The sequence below is a fragment of the Venturia canescens genome, chromosome 2 (genome assembly GCF_019457755.1).
Source record: "Venturia canescens isolate UGA chromosome 2, ASM1945775v1, whole genome shotgun sequence".
Lineage (NCBI taxonomy): Eukaryota > Metazoa > Arthropoda > Insecta > Hymenoptera > Ichneumonidae > Venturia > Venturia canescens.
Window position 1 is genome coordinate 26,524,473 of NC_057422.1, and position 18,984 is coordinate 26,543,456.

The 18,984-nt window shown below is 36.1% G+C and overlaps 2 protein-coding genes across 2 annotated transcripts in view; one reads left to right on the forward strand and one right to left on the reverse strand.

The window, feature by feature from the left end:
* Positions 1–18,984, reverse strand: part of Ptp69D (Protein tyrosine phosphatase 69D) — a 136,438-nt gene that overhangs the window by 37,232 nt on the left and 80,222 nt on the right. The gene's annotated exons all lie outside the window — the stretch shown is intronic.
* Positions 1,769–8,647, forward strand: LOC122406328 (uncharacterized). The gene is made up of 5 exons (XM_043411724.1): positions 1,769–1,807; positions 2,987–4,609; positions 4,686–5,307; positions 5,390–7,117; positions 7,194–8,647. The coding sequence occupies exons 1-5, from the start codon at positions 1,769–1,771 to the stop codon at positions 7,397–7,399; spliced, it is 4,218 nt and encodes a 1,405-aa protein (XP_043267659.1). The 3' UTR covers positions 7,400–8,647.

Genomic DNA, 18,984 nt, shown 5'->3' on the forward strand with positions numbered 1-18,984 from the left:
GAACCAATTTCATGTTATCAATCTTATGAAATTCAAGTATCTGAAATGCTGGCATCGCTTCTTGTGAATATGAGAATATTTATTGTCAATCAATTGAACAGAAATTTGAGTTATTTTTTCTATCGGTTATTACAAACAATGAGGAATTGGCAATTCATCCTTATAACATTTCTTCACGCTTTCTGGACAAACTAAATTTTGGACCCACAGATGAGTACATCCATATCTATTCGATGAGAAGGATTGAGGTTTCAGTGATACGTTCGCTGACTTTTTTGGTCCAGAATGATTGAGCATCTGCGAAAACTTATTTTAGGCCTTTTTTGCTGATTTTTTTACTCAAATTATGACAGCGGAGGCACCTCAAAATTGATTACCTGCTCTGAAATGGTCCTGATTGAATTATAAGTGGAAAGCACTATCGCACGATGAACTCATTGTGGGGGAGAGACCTCTTTGGAGCAAACAGATATTGGTGCACATTCCAAGATTCTAGATAGGCGAATATCCATAAAAGACAGAACCCAGTTTTTTCGGAAAACAATTTATTAAAAAATTCATCAGACATTCATGTATATATATCTTAAGGCCTCAAAAAGACCATGTTAGTGTTGTTTTCTTCGTTTAATCGGTTCTTTCGCGGGCCTTTGGTTTTGAAATACGAATTTCGGCTGTAATGAATACTTGCTCATTGAAAATTCATCTGATGATTTCTGAGCAGTCTTTTAAAAAAAATTAAATAAACTGCCTTATATTGGAAGAAAAAGAACTGTTCTTCAATCGATATTTCCATTACATTCGATCACTTTTTGTCATAACCTTTATTTCGTCACTCCAATACTGAACACTGCGAATTCTCAAATATCTGAATAACTCGACGTGATGAATGCACTTCCTTTCTCCGCTATCTTCCTTGGATGCATTCGTCTATGATTTCTGGATGATGTCTCATCAATGGGGAACGGCGTGGATCACAAACACCAGAAGCACAAATCCCACACTCAAGACTGACAGCTAATACGGAATCGTATACTACCGGAAATAACTTTTTCTTCTACTCGTCACGAAAAAAGCCCCCGCCGTCAGTAATAACTTTGATAATCTCGATTTTTCCGATGGATGCGAATGTATGGAAGTAATTGGATAATTAAGCGCCGCTCTCTACCGAGATGATTCAGTGATGGACTGACACGGATATCTAGAAGATCTGACGCGTCTTCAAAAATACCAATATATTGTTTGTTTCCTTCTGTTGGTTCTTTTGAGGACTTGAAGTTTTCAACAGCAATATGAAAAGTGTATTTCAGTGATCACTGCTTTTTTATGTTTTCGACATCGACATTTTTATCATCGAGTTACGTTTAACATCGAGTTACGTTTATTAAGACGAATATAGACTACGTTTAGACGGTGCCATTATTCCAGTTTTTACTACATCAGGTGTTACTTAACCGGCGTAAAACCGATAGTAACACCCGATGTAGTAAAATCCGGATTCAAAGCGGTCGTGTAAACGTAGTTAAAGACTGCATTGTACCTACTAATAATCCGTAAATAATTATATTCTTTATTCGTTTCTCAATTAATCTTCTGATCAAGAACGATTGAATTTAATTTTTTTTTAACCACTAAATAATTCCGCTCTGTTTAAGAACGTTGAAGAGGTATTTCACGTAAAATGGAAATGCTGCAGTGAATTCTCTATAAAGGACTTCTATTATTCCATACAAAGAATTGAATAGTACCAAACGTATTAATCGTTTTACCAATGACTTCCGAACAGTCGTCTTTTGATAACGTGATTCCCGTAATTATAAACGCAAAAAAATATTAGGTGAGCTTTTGTATAATTAAAATTAACTCGTTCTGAGGTGTTGCCAAATCTCTAAAAGTTGGCAACACCTGTGAAATCCGGTCGAGCGTATATTCCGGCGCCGTTTCTGCCCACGATGAGTGTTTGTTCGATGTGCATTCCCCGCTGACAGTCTTTCGAGTGCTCGGTAACATTTTATTTCGGCCGTTTCGATGGTGAAAGAAACGACGATGCACATTTTATTGCAACAAAGTGATGATAAAAAGTATGTCGTTCGCAGTCGGAATCGAAAATCGAAGTTGAAATCGGCTCGGGTCGTCGCCCGTTACAGTAAGTTTATTCAACTATCACACAGAATAATGTTACTTACATACCTTCACATGACCCTGATTATTAATGCTAATTTCGTATGATTGCTCATGTTACATTTTACAGATGTTTATTTGTTTCGATTCAGTTTTGATATCAATAAGTCTAGTAGCAGGTTAACTATAGAGATAATTTTAGCGGTTGCTTCGAGGACTTCAGAAAGAGCTCACACATGGAGTGTTAAAAATCTATATATCCTCTTGATTACTTTTTCGCATAGTAATCTTGCGTTAAAGATTTATAAACCCTTCTATAATGTGAAAATTTCAGGGAGCATTTGTTCCTATTTTAATACGACATAATATGACCTGAATCTAATAAATTCATAAGTTTCAACTACACGACTGTTTCGAGGGTTTCTTGGTGTTATCTATTATTTTGTGTTAAAACTTGTACAATATATTATAATTGAAATATTAATATACATAGAATTTTCGTGAAATCTACATTTAGAAATGTCTCATTGATTTATTCGTGATGGTTATAAGTAACATCCACCTATGCGATAGACAGGGTAGACAGAATATAAAAATCAACGATTTTTTGGTTGTACATACAAATCGATTTTATACAGAAAATTTGAAAAGAAGTGTACGTATACTCAGCCTATAGATCTCCTTGTCAAATATAAATGAAATTTTGAAATTTGTATTGTAGGTTGACGCAATGCTATTTTTTTTCAGGATAAAACCTTCAATAGTACTGTAAGAAATATTTTTCATTACTCTCCATATTCCATCTGTTGCAGAAAATGTAGCAATTTTGAGTGAAATCTGCAAAAATTTAAATTATGGTATACCTCAGATAAGCATTCTACCAACAGTCAGAAATATTACATCATCTTCGAGTACTCCTGAAACACTCGATGGATTATCCGAGTCCAATAAACCCGAAGAAATAGCTTCAACTGACAACACAATTTCTGAGAATGTCGTCGAATTCGTTGTTGACGAAAAAAATAATGAACTGAACTCAGCGGCTTATATACAACATCTAAGAGGAGATTCCATTAATACGAGTCAATGTGAAAATATTGGAGCCATGGTAACCTTAATGTCAGAGGATACTACTGAAACAGTGCAAAATGTGTCTACTGTTGAAATACATTCTTCTGACTCGTTGGTTCATAGTCTGCCGAGATCTTCTAAGCCATGTGAACTGGATACACAAAATTTTAATAAACAACGAAATTCAGCAACATTATCTGATTCAGCAGCAACTGTTTACCTCAACACAGAGATAAATAATATGGCTCCCACCATTACACTGCTTGGATATAACTTACAACAAACAGCGGAATGTTCCTCACAATCTCCAAAATCACTTTATAGAGATAATAATGGTAATATTTTGGAATTATCCAGTTTAAGCAAAAGCCATCCACGAAGTATTTTGCAAGATGTTGAAACATGTTCACTCGATACACCTGATATTGATGCACGGCATTCTTTGATAAACATCTCCGATCCTGCAAAGACGGCTGGACTCAACACAGAACCAAATATGGTTCAAACTGACATGGAATCAAAACGTATTTCAAAAGAATTAGTAGAGGATTCCCTTGAACCTATGCACACAGATGATATTGCCCACAACTCGGAATCACCAACGTTAAACGAAAGCTCTTCACAACGTATTTTGCAAGAATTCGATGAATGTTCACTCGATACACCTGCTTTTGATGCACAGCATTCTTTGATAAACGTCTCCGATCCTGCAAAGACAGCTGAACTCAACACAGAACCAAATATGCTTCAAACTGACATGGAATCAAAACGTATTTCAAAAGAATTAGTAGAGGATTCCCTTGAACCTATTCACACAGATGATATTGCCCACAACTCGGAATCACCAACGTTAAACGAAAGCTCTTCACAACATATTTTGCAAGAATTCGATGAATGTTCACTCGATACACCTGCTTTTGATGCACAGCATTCTTTGATAAACGTTTCTGATCCTGCAAAGACGGCTGAACTCAACACAGAACTAAATATGGTTCAAACTAACATGGAATCAAATTGCATGTCAAAAGAACTAGCAGAGGATTCCTCAGAACCTATTCACACAGATGATATTCCCGATAATTCTGAATTATCAACGTTAAACGAAAGTTTTCCACAACGTGTTCTGCGAGAGTCATATATACAATCACTCAACACACTTGATTTTGATGGACAACATGGTTCGATATACTGCTTCGATCCTGCAGAAACAGCCGAATTTAGTACAGAAATCGATACGGCTCAAGTCGGCACACAAAATAAAAATATTTTAGAGCAATCGATGACATATTCTTCACAGTCACTTGACAATGATAATATCGATAATGCTACTTTTTCAAAAGAGCAGACTAACGCCGAAAATGTAATTTCGTCATCGGACGGAAATGATGAGGAATGGTTACCCGCAGAAGTTCAGTACACTGTAAGTGACTATTGTTATACAATTGATAAGAATTAATGACTTTGCTAATATCCATTTTTCTTAATAATATTTCCAAATGAACCCAGTGCTCGATCAGATACTTTTAAACAATGATGACTATTTACAAAGCGAAAAAAATCTCGAAAATGTTGGCGAAGATGAACAGATTATTGAAGAAGAGAGTATTGAGTGTGAAGGAACTATGGTTGATGAAAGATTACGGAGATCGAATCGTCGTCGAAATGTTATTTTATCACCGTTTCCTGAGAGAGGAACAAGTGAAAGTGTTTCGTTGCCTCGACTTTCTCCGACAATGACCAACGATGCCACAGAACAAAGTCACGACGATAGCGTTACCGATGAGGATTACGTTCCGACCGAGGCTTCAAGCTCTTCAGATGAATTTCTAAATGCAACGAATAACAGTAATACTAGCGCTGGACGCGAAAAAAATGTTCCGACAAACAATTGTATTCACTCACGAGAAAAGGATTCCGGAGTGTTAAACATTTCCGGCAGAGCGGCAACAGGATCGGTGGATGACACAAATTTATCCGTGCAAACATCAGCTCAAAAAAAAAGTGAGAAAAAATACTTTTGCATGTATTGCCATAAACTTTATAGCAAACTCCCACGGCATCTTGAGACAGTCCACATCAAAGAGAATGACGTGAAAAAGTTTTCCATGCTAAAGAGAGGTTTGAATTTGTTTTTTATACATAAATGATGTCAATATTTCATAACTATAGATTTTTGCATACAACCCATTCCTTATTCTAGGTTCAAAAGAGCGCAGAGAAGTGATAGATGCGCTGAGAAACAATGGAACTTTTAATTTCAACACTAATCCGAAATTCAATACTGGTGAACTCATGGTTTGTCGCCGACCAAACCCAAAGTACAAAAGGACTGCAAAAGATTACAAAACTTGCGTAAGCTGTTTGAAATCGCACTCAATGCGGAATATTCGACATCATTATGCCAAATGTCGCAAGGATGGCATCAAAAATCAGCGGTCGATTTTAGTCCTTGGCAAGGCCATAGAAGGTCGTCTACATAAAGAAGCAAGTGAAAAATTAAGACTCGAAGTTTTTCCCCCACTTCGAGAAGATGACGTTGTACGTCTCATTAGATACGATCGTCTCCTCATCATTTGGGGAAACAAGTTATGTGCGAAATATACTCCACACTACCAACACGCAATGATTCGCTCCAGATTACGAAGGATGGGTAACCTGGTCCTCACGGCCAAAGTTGTCAATCCAGACATAACGGATTGCGCATCTCTATACGACCCAAAAGTATACGACGATGTGGTAAAGGCTGTTCGAATCGTCGCTCGTTACAACGAATCCGAAGGTGAATTCGGAGCACCGAGTTTGGGGATGAATTTGGGTACATACATAAAACAGATTGGAGCCATCCTAGTCAATGAATACGTAAAATCAGATGAATCCGAGAAAGAACGAAGAGTCGAACAATTTCTAAAAATTTTCAAAGTCGACTTTCACATTGATATAAACAATGTGGCCCTTGAAAACCAAAGAAAAAACCAGCGGCAGCGAAAAATTATACTTCCATCAGAGGGAGATATTCGAACTTTCATGCAATACATTGGCTCGGAAACAAAAATTACGTATGAGAAATTAGAAACAAAATTCTCATATAAAGAATGGTTCAAACTCTGTGAATTGTTAGCGGTTGGAATGGTGGTATTTAGTCGACGACGTACAGGTGAAATAAGCAACATAAGCGTAGATGATTATCGGAATCCTCTAAAACTCGATGATCGAACCGACAAAGAATTGTATCAGAATTTGTCACCGCAAGCCAAAGCTGCCGCTGATCGGTACACGCTTATATCGATTCGCGGTAAAAAAGGACGTCAAGTACGTGTATTATTGTACCCGCAATTGGTGAAAGGCATAGATCTCATATTGAAATATCGTGAAACCGCTGGAGTTCCGAGCAATAATAAATTTTTATTCGGGCTTCGAAGTCGTAATCCGAAAAAAACAATGACTATCGATGCCTGCGATGCCATGCGTAAGCACTCCGGCCGCTGCGGGGCTGCGTTCCCTGATACACTTCGAGGCACGAAACTTCGGAAGAACATTGCGACCAAGTGTCATCGATTGAACCTGAACGATAACGAAATTTCAGATCTGGCAAACTTTATGGGTCATTCAGAAAGAATTCACCGAGACATTTATCGGCAGCCGATCGTGGAACGAGAGATTATAGGAATATCGCGTCTATTAGAAGAAGTTCTCAATGATGAATCTGATGACGAAGATTCTGGCGATGATCAAGCTTTGACCGACAATAATCCGACTCAAAGTCAAGCAGCACACGGTATAGAGCGCAGTACTGACCCCTCTTCATCAAGACACTCATCAATACTAAACGACATCGAATCTCCAGAAATATCGGACACAAATGTAGAGATAAATGAAAATGAGTACATCGAACGAAATAATAAGCCGAAGAATGCTAACCAAAATATTCGTACGTATTACTGATTTTTTCAGTTGAGTGAATAATACGAATGAATGGATAATAATAAGGTTTTATTTATTTTTAGAAAAAGGAACAAAACGTCCTTGGACACAACGAGAAAAATCTATCGTGACCAAAGCTTTTTCAAAATATTTGAAGGAAAAGCGTTTACCCTCATTCACAGAAATAAAAGAATTACAAAAACAATATTCAGATATTCTTGGACATCGAACACCAGCACAAGTGAAAGCATGGGTTAACAATCAGAATAGAGCAACATCAAAACGTTAAAACAATATCGAGATCGAAGAAATAACGTCAGCAGTTGAGTTTCGGTGCTATACTTTCCATTATTTTTATTATTTTATATACATTGCGATTACAAAGATAGGATTCGAGATTTTGAAAACGTGAAATGATATTTCTATTTGATATAGCCCGGGACTGGAAGCATATAAAGTAAAAATCGCAGTCCTTATTTCTGTTTCGAAGAATATATATGGATGAAAGTATTGAAATGATAGTTCAAAAGAAGATAAAGTTATTTCTTACTATTTTGTTTAGAAAAGAATTTTATGAATGATAAGTGAGAACCAAAAAAAAACTTTATGATTTTCATTTGCTGAGTTGATTAAAAATTGACTATGAGCAAAGAATACTCGTGGTAAATAGTGATCTAGACTTACAGAACTGAAGTAGTACATAAATCACAGACAGATTACTGAAGACTGACATTTGTGATACTAGTGAAGTCATAGGATAAGCAAAAATAATTTGTTGTCATAAACTGATAGATCAGAAATAACTATTTTTTTTATAAAATTTCCTTTATTTTTAAGTTACGTATAAACTTCTGTGCCAAGGTAAAAAGTTAGAAGAGATTAGATTAATATAAAATAACTGTTTTTCGTTTATTGTCTGCTGTATAACAGTTGAATTGACAAAAAAGACAAAAAAGCCGACGAGCTGAATGAATTCTAAATGACAGAAAGCACATATTCATTATAACGGGGAAGAATATTGACTCCTGAATAAAACCCTAATGCGGGTAGAAACAACGTTAAAAAAAACTATGAAGCTACTCAAAAAATTACAGAGAATTCATTCCTATATGAGAGTACATACAAAGTACAAAAATGTCAACTAGATAGCAGCTGCGGAGTCATATCAGTATGAAAGATGATAATGAACGTGCCAGCGGTACGGTGTTTTTTTTATGTTTATTTCTATTTTCACTTTTTAACGTTTTTTAGTTTCATTACCGCTGTTGATATAACTATACTTATATCAAAATATATGACTGAGAACTTGGATATAAGAAAAATCCAAACGAAAGATTTTTTTATAAAGATATATTGCAGAACAAAGTGTTTCATTCCTATTTTATAGACTGTACTATCGTTATATCACGGATACAATTCTTAAGTTGCGTATGTACTGGAAAGCGAATAAAAATCTCACAATGTATGACATGGGTTCTTTATCTGCATGTGATTCTAGTAAACATTTTGGAAATTTTATGTATTCTATACTTTACATAATGAGCATAATGGAACTTCTTAATATTCCAAATGATAAATGGACTCGTGTTGCAGTCTTTTGCCATGAATAGAAACGTACATGATGAATACATTGAAAAGCAGTGATCGCTGAAATACACTTGTCATATTGCTGTTCAAAACATAAAGTCCTCAAAAGAACCAAAAGAAAGAAACAAACGATATATTGGTATTTTTGAAGACGCGTCAGTTCTTCTAGATATCCGTGTCAGTGCATCACTGAATCATTTGGGTAGAGAGCGGCGCTTAATTATTCAAGTACTTCTATACAATTGCATGCATCGGAAAAATCGAGATTATTAAAGTTATTACTGACGGCGAGGGTTTTTTTCGTAACCAGTAGAAGAATAAGTTTTTTTCGGTAGTATACGATTCGACTTTCATATTAGCTGTCAGACTTGAGTATGAAATTTGTGCTTCGAGAGTTTGAGATCCACGTCGTTCCCCATTGATCGGACATCATCCAGAAATCATAGACGAGTGCATCAAAGGAAGATAGCGGAGACAGGAAGTGCATTCATCACGTCGGGTTATTCAGATATTTGGGAATTTGCAGTGTTCAGTATTGGAGTGACGAAATAAGGTTATGACAAAAAGTGATCGAATGTGATGGATATATCGATTGAAGGACAGCTCTTTTTCTTCCTATATAAAGCAGTTTATTTCATGTTTTTTCAAAAGATTGCTCAGAAATCATCACATGAGTTTTCAATGAGCAAGTATTCATTACAGCCGAAATTCGTATTTCAAAACCAAAGGTCCGCGAAAGAACCGATTAAACGAAGAAAACAACACTGACATGGTCTTTTTGAGGCCTTAAGATATATATATATGAATGTCTGATGAATTTTTCAATAAACTGTTTTCCGCGAAAACTGCGTTCTGTCTTTTATGCATATTCGCCTATCTAGAATCTTGAAACGTCCACCAATATCTGTTTGCTCCAAAGAGGTCTCTCCCCCACAACGAGTTCATCGTGCGATAGTGCTTTCCACTTATAATTCAATCAGGACCATTTCAGAGCAGGTGATCAATTTTGAGGTGCCTCCGCTGTCATAATATGAGTAAAAAAATCAGCAAAAAAGGCCTAAAATAAGTTGCCGGACATGCTCAAACATTCTAGATCAAAACAGTCAGCGGAATTATCACTGGGACCTAAATTCTTGTTATTGACTAGATATGTAAGTCCTCATCGGTGGGTCCAAAATTTAGTTTGTCAAGAAAGTATGAAGAAATGTTATAAGGACGAATTGCCAATTTCTTTTTTGTATGTAATAACTGATAGAAAAAAGATTCCAATTTCTGTTCAATTGATTGACAATATTCTCATATTCAAAAGAAGCGATGCCAGCATTTCAGATTCTTGAATTTCATAAGATATTGATAACATGAAATTGGTCCACTCCGCAATAAAGATTTCAGATTTTTTTGAACTCCTCCGATTCTAGATCAAAGTGAGACATTCATTCTGCGTCATGCTGGGATATAAGTTACTGTGCTTCGCAGGCAAAAAATTGAATGTCATTGTGCCAATTCCACATCCTTATTTTTCCTAATTATGAATGGACTTGTGCTGTAGTCTCTTGCCACGAATAGAAACTTCGATGTCGAATACATTATAAAGCAGTGATCGCTGAAATACACTTGTCATATTGCTGCTGAAAACTTCAAGTCCCCAAAAGAACCAATAGAAGGAAACAAACAATATATTGGTATTTTTGAAGACGGGTTAGTTCTAGATATACGTGTCGGTCCATCGCTGAATCATCTCGGTAGAGAGCTGCGCTCAATTATTCAATTACTTCCATACATTCGCATCCATCGGAAAAATCGAGATTATTGATGTTATTACTGACGGCGGGGGTTTTTTTCGTAACGAGTAGAAGAAAAAGTTTTTTTCGGTAGTATACGATTCGACTTTCATATTAGCTGTCAGACTTGAGTGTGGATTTTGTGCTTCGAGTGTTTGAGATCCACGTCGTTCCCCATTGATGGGACATCATCAAGAAATCATAGACGAGTGCATCAAAGGAAGATAGCGGAGACAGGAAGTGCATTCATCACGTCGGGTTATTCAGATATTTGAGAATTTGCAGTGTTCAGTATTGGAGTGACGAAATAAGGTTATGACAAAAAGTGATCGAATGTGATGGATATATCGATTGAAGGACAGCTCTTTTTCTTCCTATATAAAGCAGTTTATTTCATGTTTTTTCAAAAGATTGCTCAGAAATCATTACATGAGTTTTCAATGAGCAAGTATTCATTACAGCCGAAATTCGTATTTCAAAACCAAAGGTCCGCGAAAGAACCGATTAAACGAAGAAAACAACACTGACATGGTCTTTTTGAGGCCTTAAGATATATATATATATGAATGTCTGATGAATTTTTCAATAAACTGTTTTCCGCGAAAACTGCGTTCTGTCTTTTATGCATATTCGCCTATCTAGAATCTTGAAACGTCCACCAATATCTGTTTGCTCCAAAGAGGTCTCTCCCCCACAACGAGTTCATCGTGCGATAGTGCTTTCCACTTATAATTCAATCAGGACCATTTCAGAGCCGGTGATCAATTTTGAGGTGCCTCCGCTGTCATAATATGAGTAAAAAAATCAGCAAAAAAGGCCTAAAATAAGTTGCCGGACATGCTCAAACATTCTAGATCAAAACAGTCAGCGGAATTATCACTGGGACCTAAATTCTTGTCATTGACTAGATATGTAAGTCCTCATCGGTGGGTCCAAAATTAAATTTGTCAAGAAAGTATGAAGAAATGTTATAAGGACGAATTGCCAATTTCTTTTTTGTATGTAATAATCGATAGAAAAAAGATTCCAATTTCTGTTCAATTGATTGACAATATTCTCATATTCACAAGAAGCGATGCCAGCATTTCAGATTTTTGAATTTCATAAGATATTGATAACATGAAATTGGTCCACTCCGCAATAGAGATTTCAGATTTTTTTGAACTCCTCCGATTCTAGATCAAAGTGAGACATTCATTCTGCGTCATGCTGGGATATAAGTTACTGTGCTTCGCAGGCAAAAAATTGAATGTAATTGTGCCAATTCTACATCCTTATTATGCCCAATTATGAATGGACTTGTGCTGTAGTCTCTTGTCATGAATAGAAACATCGATGTCGAATACATTAAAAAGCAGTGATCACTGAAATACACTTGTCATATTGCTGTTGAAAACTTCAAGTCCTCAAAAGATCCAACAGAAGGAAACAAACAATATATTGGTATTTTTGAAGACGCGTCAGTTCTAGATATCCGTGTCGGTCCATCGCTGAATCATCTCGGTAGAGAGCTGCGCTCAATTATTCAATTACTTCCATATATTCGCATCCATCGGAAAAATCGAGATTTCCGAATGTGTTACTGGGAGTGGTGGGGGCTTTATTCGTGACGAGTAGAAAAAAAAGTTGTTTCGGCAGTGTACGATTCGACTGTCATTAGCTATCGTTCTTGAGTGTGGATTTTGTTCATAGGGTTTTTGTCAACACAATATGAAAGAATTACAAATTGATCTAGTTTTAATTAGCGGAGTGACGTGGAGCACGAATTCACACATATATTTTCTTATCAGTGCACCGCATTCTTGAATGTTATTTTTTGATTAATCTCTGTGGATCAAGCACCACTTCTGCTTTCCTTCCTGATACTTTTTTCGAGACCTAAACATAAATTCAATGTCTACGATTCATTCGGAGAGATGATCCTTTACTGTTTGACACATCTCTGCAGTCGCAGCACTATCTATAGAACTTATTCCAACTTCTTCAAAGTGCCTTAGAATTGCTCTGAGTGGTCATCACTTGTCTTGACAATTTCATTATGAATTAAAAATTTTTAGATATCTAATTGGTACATGGCTTTCTTCCAAGACCTTTTTTCATATCTGTTCAAGCAAAGAGATGAAGATTAAGAAGCCTTTTGTAGCTGATTCATATAATTTGCTGCTTTATCTTTCGTGTCCTCAAAAATACCACCTGAAAGAACATATTTTGTAATCTGGTTATTTCGAGGACCTCTGGGTCATTCCAAGTTGTCGTGTCACGTAATTCTCAGATCTTTCCGGTTCGCAATAATAGCTGGGTAAATGATTTTCAATATTCGTCGATCCAGGCAGAATAAATGATTATTAACGGAAAAGTTATTTGCAACGCTTAAGAGAAAAGTTTCCTGATAAACCTGCGTTTCTATTTCAGTCATGGAAAGTCCTCATAGAAACCTCTTCATATACATGGAGAAACTCTATGAAAGATTGTTTTGACGTCGGTCCTCGAAAGATACATTACATCGATAATTTTTACGACGACCGTCCTCAAAAGCACCATTTGTCCTCGAAACAACCACTTTGTACGAAAAAAAGTCCTCGAACCCGACATTGCCCGAACATATGACAAATGAGTAGTTTGGTGACTTTTTTTAATATAAAGTGAGTATTTCGGTGACTTTTGTGTACTTTGGTGACTATCACCGAAATGCCTCAATTAGATTTTTCCGACGCTTCGCGCCGGAAAAATTTACTTAATGGTTAATTTGTAAACTACATGGATGACAGACGTTGCGCTCCTTGGCTGGGCTACTCTGGGGTTTTTGACCTAAAAATTCCGTCTCTCCGGCGCGAAGCGCCGGAGAGACCCACCCATTTACTTTTTAAGAATTTTTTTTCTTCAATTTTTTAAATTTGAACAAAGAAAAAAGAAAATTCTTGAGAAGTAAATGGGTGGGTCTCTCCGGCGCTTCGCGCCGGAGAGACGGAATTTTTAGGTCAAAAACCCCAGAGTAGCCCAGCCAAGGAGCGCAACGTCTGTCATCCATTTTTAAAATAACCATTGGCAAACGTTGCGCTCCTTGGCTGGGCTACTCTGGGGTTTTTGACCTAAAAATTCCGTCTCTCCGGCGCGAAGCGCCGGAGAGACCCACCCATTTACTTCTCAAGAATTTTCTTTTTTCTTTGTTCAAATTAAAAAAATTGAAAAAAAAAAATTCTTGAAAAGTAAATGAGTGGGTCTCTCCGGCGCTTCGCGCCGGAGAGACGGAATTTTTAGGTCAAAAACCCCAGAGTAGCCCAGCCAAGGAGCGCAACGTTTGCCAACCATGTATTTTTTTAAATGTGTCACCAAAATACTCACTTGTCTTACATATATATATATATATATATAAACCATGTATCAGTTTTCGATCATCGTACAAACAAACGGAGTTTTGACATTATGGAATGCGTGTGGGATAAATAAAGAAAACTTTGGTCATCTAACGAAGTGCATAGTACCACTTCGTTAGATGAGATAGTTTAGCATTCCATAGGTTGCCTGTCGAAAACCTGTGGAATGCTAAACTAAACCGGTATAAAAGCAGTCGCGTAAATGTAGTCTGTGATCCGACGTGTGTAAAAAAGAATAAAATAAAAAAATACGCGGTGCATGTCGACGAAACTTTTTAAGATTTCATTAATTCGTTTGACTGAAAATAAGTTTATCATTTATATCATTCGTAAATAGGTTATATGATATCAATACATCAATACGCACATCCGAAACCACCCGAGACTTGTTTTCATACTGAACGTCATTTTGACAGGTGAGGTTATGATCCCAAAGTGCTGTTGTGTGCGGACTCTCATTAATAAACGAAAATGGTTAGTGAAAAGTGGTTAATATTTATTTTGTTAAAACTTGTGGTATACTAAACCGGTATAAAAGCGGCCGCGTAAATGTAGACTGTGATCTGTGTGTGCAAATAAAAAATATAAAAAATGCGCGATGCATATGTCAACGAAACTTTTCAAGATTTCATTATTTCATTCGATTGGAAATAAGTGTCAACTGAGATAATCTTTCAATTAAACCAGAGTGCGCGGAATATTGTTCAGTGTAAATATATCGTCAGTTGCGTGATTATATATCATGTGTAATTATGTAGGTTATATAAACGAGTTCCCTTTGATGCTGTGTGGTAACGAACCGGCCGGGGTTTGACGTTACGAAGTGCGGGACATATGTAACATACGTTTGCATAGTTAGTGAATAATATAAATAAGGCAAATCAGTTTATCAAAAATAGATCTGGAAGTTGTAAGAAAAAATGTTCGTCAACTTATAACGTCAAATTTTTTTTTTGCGATCTGAAATATTATGGTTGATAATTAATAAAACAAGAACACACGGAACTGTTAGTATATATAATGTGAGAAACTCCAATCGAATAAATGTTTTCTAATTTATTTTTTGTGTCATCATTATTTTTGAATATTCCCATATTTTGCTTCCTATTGAGTCTGGCTCTGCCCTTTCCGATCCTTGTTTTGACTCTATCGGTTTGCAGCGGATCGATACATATTATTAATTGGTTGCCCAATATGTGTCCTTTAATTTTCTACCATTTCTTCATGCTGGTTGTGGTAACCTGATTCAAGTGGTTTCCGACTATGATCATTATTCGCACATTTTGTATATCAGATTCTCAAAACAGTTTCTGGTGTTGATATAAGTGTAGTTATACATTTTCCACCTGGCCTGTCGAGTAATAAATTTTGAAACTTGTTCCAAAAAGTCTTTGGATGCTTTTTTTGCTGATAATATGGAAAGTTAAATCTTCGGAATGCGGTAGGCAAACACAAATTTTGACAACAATACTTATGAAATAACGTGTATGTTGAGTATTCCTATTCTGCAAACTGCAAATGTGGAATTATTGGTGAAAACATTCATTACGATAAGTGTACAGTTGCTCAGTTTTGGATTCGATTGAGTATAATGCCTGCCAACATCATGGAAACCTACAGAATTTCTGAATGTTATGTGCGCTATGTCATTTTAATGTAACATCATGACTTCTAACACCCTTTCACTATAATACTATATATTTGGATCACTGAAATACAGCAAAAATCTGCAAACTATAAAATTTATATACTGTGCCATTCATTTTACTTTTTGACTCTTACCGTAACATAAATATGAAGTGGAAAATTCATTAGAAAAGTCTTCAGTTGCTCATTTATGGATGGATTTGAAATTGCTGTCTTCCAAACTAATTGCGCAGATACATTGAATCGCAGCAGATACCTGCGAACTTTGAAATTTCTGTGGATAAGTATATGTGCTAGTATCATCCCCTATCTTTGATTATAGTAATATGGAATGGAACTTTGTTCAGCAAGTTTTAAAGTGTTTCTTTTCAAATAGTATTGAAGTTTGTATTACTGCGGTATGGAGCGAATAACTTCAAACTTTGATATTTTTGTGTCGCAGCATGTGTGCCAATCATTTTAATTTTTTACTCCAACCGTAACATGTAATTTCAAAAATTCATCACAATAGTTTTCAGCTTTACTATTTAACTTCATTTTCCGTTTTCTAAATTCCATGCTAAATTTCTTAATTTCTAAATTTATTTCTAAATTATCCTGAAATGAAATGTTTTCCTCCACAAGCAATGCAGGTACCTTAATCGTCTTTGATTTCCGTTGCTCTGTAGAATTAAGCACGCTCAGTTTTTTTTGCTTCTTTGAGTTTTGATACAATAAATGTTTTCGGGTGCCTTTTTTCTGCAACTATCAAACTGTAGATAATTGGATCTCAGCGGCCACTTGCAAACTTTGGAAATATATTTCATCGGGGGCATGTTTTGGATGACACGAAAACGTCTAGATTCAGAATGCAAAAGCGACATTTAAAAATGGCCAATTCTGTTGGATTTGTTGTGTCTTGAATTTGATCTGTCTTTCTTCTTCTCCTTTCTTTTTTCTAACGTTATAAGCCGGAAATCACATCTCAGCCCGCAACACGCATTGCTACATGCTCTTGAGTTCCCAATGGACAAAACATATTAGGGTAAAAGGAAAAAAAGCGCTAAAGTCCAAGAACAGACCTGTGACGAAATATTTCCAGTAAAATTTTAACGCAAAATAGGTCCTCTTTCGTGGAAACCAGCGTAATAAGCCGAAAATCATATCCCGGCCTCCAACCCGCTTGCGACCGTGCGCTTGGGTTTCTAATTGACAAAACATATCAAAGTACAAAGAAAAAAACTGCCAAAGTCCAAGGACAGACCTGTGACGAAATATTTTCAGTACTATTTTGACGAAAAATCGGTCTTTTTTCGTGAAAACCAAAGTTATAAGACGAAAATCATAAATAATCCATAGAAATTCAAACTAAAATCCTATAGTCAACTGAAAATAAATAAGGAACTTTTGAGAAAAAAGACGTGATATCAAACCATAAACTTCCCCTAGGAAAAAAAAGGTTGGGACAAGTACATTGATGGTCCCTCGTTTGCTGATAATTCCATCCATAAAAAAAACTTAAAACAAATTTTTTTTTTAAATTGTAAAAAAAATTATTTTATAAAAAAAAATACAGAACAATTCGAAAAAAATTTCATAAATCTTGAAAAAACATTATATTAAAACAAAAACTAATCTGTATCTATTTTTTAAAGTGTCAAAAGAATCAAATAACAAGTAAAAAATAAAAAACCAAAAAATTGGTCTTGAAATCATTTTGGAAACCGATGCCTCATTCTTCTTATTAGATTCGAACAGCTAAATCAACTGAAAAAAATTCCATCTAATTTATGTGCGGCATTAAAATTTATTATATTAATTCGAGGCCAAGTATTTTCTAATGAATTGAAAAAAGTTACCACTTGAATTACGTGCAGCATTAAAATTTATGATATCAATCGGTGGACAAGTATTTTATTAGTAACTCCAAATTTTGACATTATTAAATTCTTCTAAGATGCTTTTAAATCCAAAAAAATCACATGAAAGCTAGTCATATGTTACTCTATGATGGCAGAGACTTATAAGAAAATCAATTCTTCTCAGACTTTCAGGATCCTCTGGTATTATTCACAAAATTCGACGTCGATTGGATCGATACAAATTATGTTTAAATATGTGTTAAAAGTACTGAAGCGAAACACTGACTCGAGAACTTTATTTTATTTGACGCCATGGTACGCACGAGTGTTTACACCGGCGGCCATGTTGAAAAACTGTCACTTCGCGAAGCGGCGCTCGGGAAGCGAGGCGCTCAGCGCTGCCAACTCAATTTCAATTCCACAACATTCCCTAGATTCGTGAAATTCTTTATTTTATTCAATTTTAATTAAATAAACCTTTTCTTGTTCAGAAAATTAATGCGGATCATTAAAGAAACGTCTTTTTAACAAATGGGTGAAAATTTCAGGATAAAATTATTTAAATTTTTAAGTAAACTTCTCTTTGCGAGATCGAGTGCACAGTGCGCATGCGCGATGACCTACTTTCCATAAGCACGTGCAATAGGTACAGTCACGAGCAAATAATTAATTAAAATGAAATAAAAATGTTATTGTTTAGAAATTTGTTAGAAATCATAGCAAAATAATTGAAAAAGATACGAATTGTGCATAAAAACAATAAAAATTGAGTTTATTGAATTTCATTAAATTCTCGCACATGCGCAGTGTGACTGCAGCTCGACTCGGCCAATTGGGACCCACGCGGGGGAGTTAGCGCACCAATCAGAGAATTTAGAGTGGGAGTCCCTGATTCGAGATTAAGTCGCGCAGCGAATCAGAGAAAGGGACAAAGTCCAAAAGTATTATGATCATTATTTCCTTTGTTTCAACGGGTATAAAAACCCGAGCGCAGAAGCTCCAGCGGCTTGTCTCATATCGAATCTCGCCACGCTAAGAGCCAGTCACGTCTCGAATCCCTGAGAGCTCGACTCGCATACCATATCCAAAAGCCAGTCTTGCCTCCGGATCTCGCCGCGTGAACTCGCCCAAATTTAAAGAATAAAGAAACATAAAATTCTCGCTTATTTTCAAAAATAGCTCTAAAAACAAAGAGCAAAATAACATCGCTATTATCCCACTCAGAATTCAAACAGAATAACACCTTTCCTCTCTCACGCTAAGAGGGCCGGGTTCATTCGATTTCGTTTGAACTCAAGATTCTTAGGTGAGAGTTTCCGATCTATCCAGGAGGGCCGGGACAGTTCGATTCCGTTCTGTCTCAAGATTCCTGGTAGATTTCCTATCCTTTTTCTATCCAAGAGGGCCGTGGCCGTTCGATTTCGTTCGGTCACAAGATTCTTGGGTAGGACTCCTACCTTTCCACGCCAGAGGGGCCGGGACAGTTCGGTTTCGTTCTGTCTCAAGATCTCTGGGTGGATTCTTTTCCATCTACAAACCATTATTTTCTGAGTGGCAGTTCAATTAATTAAATTCATTAAAAATTATTAAAACCGACCAAGTTTCTTTATTCTCCAAACGAGACATCGATTAATAGAATTTTGC

Coding starts and splice junctions, on each gene's coding strand:
- LOC122406328 (XM_043411724.1), top strand. CDS start 1,769: ATGACTTCCGAACAGTCGTCTTTTGATAACGTGATTCCC. Junction 1,808..2,986: donor CTTTTGATAACGTGATTCCC/GTAATTATAAAC, acceptor GGTATACCTCAG/ATAAGCATTCTACCAACAGT. Junction 7,118..7,193: donor GAATGCTAACCAAAATATTC/GTACGTATTACT, acceptor ATTTATTTTTAG/AAAAAGGAACAAAACGTCCT.